The sequence below is a fragment of the Triticum aestivum genome, chromosome 2B (genome assembly GCF_018294505.1).
Source record: "Triticum aestivum cultivar Chinese Spring chromosome 2B, IWGSC CS RefSeq v2.1, whole genome shotgun sequence".
Lineage (NCBI taxonomy): Eukaryota > Viridiplantae > Streptophyta > Magnoliopsida > Poales > Poaceae > Triticum > Triticum aestivum.
Genome location: NC_057798.1, coordinates 438,205,307 through 438,211,147, shown reverse-complemented (window position 1 = coordinate 438,211,147; position 5,841 = coordinate 438,205,307). Strand labels below are relative to the sequence as shown.

The following is a 5,841-nucleotide window of genomic DNA, read 5'->3' as shown; positions in this document are numbered from 1 at the left end:
AAGTTTTCCCCTTTTCTTCTGTTTCTGTTTTATTTAATATATATCTGCAACTTTGTTGAATTTAATAAAATACCTAGGCAACTTCAAAAATCACCAAACTATTCCTGGCACATAGTTGGATTATTTCCAACATGAAACATTTTAGTTTGGAGATATTTGAGCATTTAAATATTTTATATTATTTTAAATGCCCAAATTCAAATATTTATGATTTAATTCAAAAACCCTAGGATGGCCTAGGAAAATGTGCACCATTTTTGGCAGAGGTTCTGAACCAAGACAAAAATGATGGGCATTTTAGAAGGGCATTTCAGGTTCATTGAAAAATTATTTTAGTAACCCTAGTTGGTTTCAGAGGGGACTGGGGGTTCTGTCATCCCCATTTCAAGTTTCTGATGAAAGAGTAAACATGATGCAACACTCTAATGCATGACTAGCTAGGTTGTGACACCCTTTCAATGGGAACATGCTACAGAGCTTCTCCCCTACATAGGGGTTGAGACAGGGAGATCCACTTTCGCTACAACTCTTTATTTTTGTCGTAGATGGACTCTCAAGTCTGATTCATAGTACGTAGAGTCTAAGCGGGTGAGATCCAAGAGCTAAAATATGTCGCCAAAGCCTTGGTATTTCACACATGTTATTTGCAGATGATAGTTTGTTATTTTTTAAAGCAAATACTGATCAAGCAACCAAGGTGAAGCAAATACTAAACAACTATGAGAGAGCCACGGGCTAGATGATTAGTCTCTACTCCTTAGAAACAAATGCTCACAAGAGGATGGTCAGGAAGTCATAAACATTCTAAATGTGGTGACAGTTAGTTTTGAAGAGAAGTATTTAGGCCTGCCGGTTCCAGAAGGGTGTATGGTTAATGGTAAATTCAAGTCAACCTAGGATAAAGCAAGGAAAAGGATGAATGATTGGACGGAGAAATATTCATCTAGTGGTGCCAAAGATACGCTAATTAAGTCTGTGGCCCAGGCGATCCCCACTTTTGTGACGAGTGTTTTTAAGTTTTTGGCATCCCTATGTGAGGAGCTCATGCACATGACTAGAGACTTCTGGCGGGGAGATGACAATGATCACCGACGTATTCACTGGTTGAGTTGGGAGAAACTCACACAACGCAAAAACCAGGGAGGTATGGGCTTCAAAGACCTTAGAGTTTTTAACCAGGCTCTGTTGGCTAGGCAAGCTTGGCGCCTTATTGCATATCCTGACAACTTGTGTGCGAGAGTACTTAAGGCGAAACACTGCCATGGGGTAGATCTACTTGACACGACATTCATTCACAATGCATCACCGGGTTGGCAGGGTATCATGCATGGGTTAGAACTCCTTGAGAAAGGATGTGTGTGGCGCATATGCAATGGAAAAAGTGTTCGCATCTGGAGAGACAATTGGATCCCGAGGGGAAACATGAAAATTAATATAAATCCAACAAACTCACGAATCCGTTGGGTAGCAGATCTCATTGACCAAGAGACCCACTCTTGGAAGGAGAATAACATCAGACATATTTTTACACAACAAGATGCGAATGATATCTTGAATATTCGACTCCCAAATTATGATGAGGATGATTATATTTCTTGGAAACCGGAAAAGAATGGGATTTTCACGGTCTGTGGCGCGTATAGACTAGCCATAGATGAAAAGATATCTCACATTATTGGACCCAACCACAATATCTCAGGAGACCCAAGTATTTGGAACACTATCTAGAAAACAAATGTCCCTAAAAAGTTCGTATTTTAACATGGAGGCTTGCAACTGAATCCCTTGCGGTTCAAACTAATAGATTTAGACATATACGAGCCTCACTCGGATTTGCAATGTCTGTGGTGCTGATGAAGAAACAGGATTCCATGTTGCACACTGATGTACTTTTGCGAGAGCCCTTTGGCATGAGTTGAAGGACGTGGGGAACCTCCCTCCCGAGAATAAAATAAGTTACATAGGAAGGGATTGGGTTCTTGTCCTACTTGATAGAGTGAAGAAGACCTAAGACAAAAACTAATGCTATTTTGGTGGCGTGTTTGGCATCATAGAAATGATGCGATCTTTGCTAAAGGTAAAGCAAAAATTTCCCACTCTACTTGGTTTCTGTAAAATTACCTTGTAAACATCCACATGATTAAGAACGGAAACTCCAAGATCGATCGTAAAGGGAAAAGCCCTATGATCAAATTGCCAGCAGTGAAAGAGCATGAAAATGCTAAGGAAGAAGTTTGGCAAAAGCCTAACCTCGGGTGGACTAAGGTCAATGTTGACGGAAGTTTCTTGCAGGAGAGCAACAATGGAGCATGGGGAGCCGTGGTTCGAGATCATGATGGGAGAATTATCTTATCAGCCTGGGACTATATTCCGCGATGCAAAGGAGCAGAGTTTGCAGAAGCTATCGCTTGTGTAGAAGGACTACAGAAAGCGATGACGGGCATGAACCTACCTTTAGTAATTGGGACGGACAACAACATGGTGGCAAAGGCACTCGACCCCTCATGTATGGATAGATCAGAAATCAACGTGATTGAGAGGGAATTTCAAGCCATCAAGCAAGGAAGCATAGAAGGTCAAGTTCATAGAGTAAATAGAAGAGTCGATAGCTTAGCCCATAGTCTTTGCCCAGTTTCTGTATTTTCGAAAAAGAAATACGGTACACAATTGCTCTCCAAACAGAGCTCGAAAAGAAAGTTGTACCGGAGAAATAAAAACCTTGTCTAGGCCCAACAATACGTTGTAAGCCCATAATATATGTTACCGGCTCAGAAGCAATAACCACCCATGACCATGACAGGCCCATTTCCCTGCACCCGCATGGGCCACGGCTTTACGCCACGTCCCTCACCTCTCCATTTCTCTCGCACCCTTCCCCCATCCTTAAACCCTAGCTCTCCCTCTCCCTCTCCCGTCCCGCCTCCACGATGGCGACCGCCGACGGCCAGTCCCAACCTGCGGCCACCGAACCCTCCCCATCCCCGGCCAAGCGTAAGACGGACACCGACTCCGAGGTCTCTCCCCTCGACCCACCCGCCAAGGCCGCCCGCCCCGGCGCCGACGAGGAGGCCGCCGCCGAGGCCAAGGCCCGGGTCGCGGACAAGGGGAAGGGGAAGATGGTGGTCGATGAGGAGGAAGAAGGCGACGAGGAAAGCGACGAGGAGGAGGATGACGAGGAGGTCGAGGGAGATGGCGACGAGAGTGACGGCTTATGCGAGGATCCCCTCTCGGAGGTCGACCTCAACAACATCCTGCCCTCTCGGACCCGCCGCTGCGCCCCAGCACAGCCTGGGGCGTACCTGGTGCCACCAGAGGAGGCAGCGGAGGATGACGAGGACGATGAGGACGCAGACGTCGACATGGCTCCCGGGGAGGAGAGCGGCGACGGGGAGGAGAGCGATTAGGGTCGCAGCTGGACTAACTCGCTAGGCAATCCCTTCGTCTCGCGCTTGTGATGCACAGAAATGTTTCTATGGACTGTACCCTTGTGGAAGTACATTTCTGCGATTGCATCCAGTTTAGGCCTTTAGGTACCGAATTTATGCATCATGAGCGTTTAATTTCGCAGGTATGACCTAATTTAAGTATTTTTATCAAGTAAACAAGTATCACTGCTGGTGCTTCTGGATTATGTTTCCGCAATCTTGGTCTTGCTCACTGAGATAACTAGATCTATTCGTGCTGTGTACTTGGACTTGGATGTGCATGTGCATTGTGCCTTCTATGTTGGAATTTTTTGTATCAGGTAGACATAGCTGTAGCCTTGCTTGCAATTGCAATTTGGATAACGTTGTCCTGATTTCGCACATTCACAGCTTGGAGGGCCTTATGCTTTCCTTGTTTGATGCATAGCATTTTTCTTCTGGCACCGTTGGGCTTAACCTTGTCCAGTTAGGTATACTATCATTTATATTCACCCTGTTACACTCTTGAGGTCATATCTGAGCATTTCTGAAAAGGTTCAAGCATATATATTGTTTTGTGGGGTGAGCCTTTAATTGGCCAGGGAACAATATTGCATCTTCTGGCATGTACTTATAGGACCAAGCCAGGGTATGCAGTGTGCTGTGGTTATCCTAACAGTGCATTTTTAATGTCGTGCTTTCTTATTTGTTTGATGTGTTGCAGATTGTCCTTTGCCTTTTCTTTTAATGTTGATTCAACCTAGATTGTTCAGCTAGTTGCACACTTTAGGTCATGCAAGGCTAAGTTTTTTTTTCTCTTACTGTCTATTCAACCTTAATATGTTCAGCTAGTTGTGCCCTTTTAAGCATGGTTGAAGTATCTCTTCTGTTACCCTGAGTGCTTTGTAACTCATCTTGAGTACTACATTCCTAGCGATGATAGCCATCATTGTATTGCTAACTTGGTTAGAAAGTTAGAATGGTTCATGATTGGATAAAAGAAAAGCAGATCTGTTTGATGCTTCCGTACTGGGCATCGCCTTTTACACATACCAAGTATTTCCATTAGTTTCAGTTATTTTAGATCACTACGGGATTTATCTCATAGAACTTACATTTTTAGTCGAGTATAAAAAAAGTGGTCATATTGCTAATTTAGAAAGGTAGAACATGCATGGGCAAGGACATTGTGAGGTATGTTCTCGCAAAAGGCAGTTGTGCAAGCCTGCAAGGGCATGAAACCATACAGGACTGATGTTTGTGTAGTCAGTTGTGTGACATTAATGATAAACCATAAACTTGTCATCTACTCCCTCCGTTCCAAACTGTAAGATCATTTTTGACACTATGATATTGTCGAAGATGATCTTACAGTTTTGGACGGAGGGAGTAGATGACAGTAGTGTGCCACAATCCCACAAATATGTTGGTCACCTTATTTTGGCACCTGGATCAATGATGCAAATAAGTGAACGCATCGCAGAGTTTAACTCCTGACTCTAGTTATGCAATCATTCATGAGTGCTACAATACCTTGTAGCTAGAAATTGGTGTTTGTGTCGTATCTAACTAATATATTGGGTTTGAGCTTTTTGTCTCTTCAAAATAAGAGGTAGGCTGACTATGTCAGAGAAACTGTTATCACTTATACAGATGTTGTCGACCTCGTTTTTGTGTTAATGGTAATTTCTGCTTTCTGTATGCTTCTCCATGCTTCTATGCTGACATTTTATTGCTTCTTCACAAATGACAATGTTCTTTTCCACTGTTGCTTTTATCTCAGATATTAGTGTATCTCTTTGTGTTTGGCTGACATTTAAGGATCATTATTTTGGTCACATTTGTTTTGGCTCTACTGATTTGTTATGTCAACATGAGAATGGGTTTAAGACAGTATAATTGCCCATTTGCTTCACTGTTCAGTTTGTAGTATCTGAATGCATTTCAGGAATAATATGACGACGTGTTTGGTTCCGCACTTTTTCGCTGTCTTCCGGTTACACCGGCTCATGAGTACGTTACATTGTTTTGTTTGGGTTGGGCCGGTTTCAGTTCCAATATATAGTAAACGGTGCTTCACAAAATCCAAAATGGTATGTATCGATAGGTATTGAATATATAGTAAACGCTAGACTTGATCCACTTCCTTTACTCAACTGAGGACTAGCACTCGTGATCTATCTTTTCCGCCGCCCGGGGTCCCCCTTCGTTGTCGTGAACAGGAGCGTCGGCAATCTCCCTTTGCTTAATTAGTGCTCCCTTTTCTCCGCTGCAAGCCATCCTTCCTTCAGTATCTTCAGGAGCGTCGGCAATCTACCTGTCATATTTCCTTTGGTTGAACCAAACATACGTATCAGATAATAATTTAATCCCTGACCTAGTGCAATGTATTCTCTCATTGTGAACCGAATACTTTAGGTGCATACTCGAGAGCTCC

The 5,841-nt window shown here is 43.3% G+C and overlaps 1 protein-coding gene across 1 annotated transcript; it reads left to right on the top strand.

Moving 5' to 3' along the window:
* Positions 1 to 2,840: 2,840 nt before the first annotated feature.
* On the top strand, positions 2,841 to 3,671 carry LOC123045330 (histone H2A.Z-specific chaperone CHZ1). Its single transcript, XM_044468328.1, has one exon. The coding sequence runs from the start codon at positions 2,928 to 2,930 to the stop codon at positions 3,402 to 3,404; it is 477 nt and encodes a 158-aa protein (XP_044324263.1). The 5' UTR covers positions 2,841 to 2,927; the 3' UTR covers positions 3,405 to 3,671.
* The last annotated feature ends 2,170 nt before the right edge of the window (positions 3,672 to 5,841 follow it).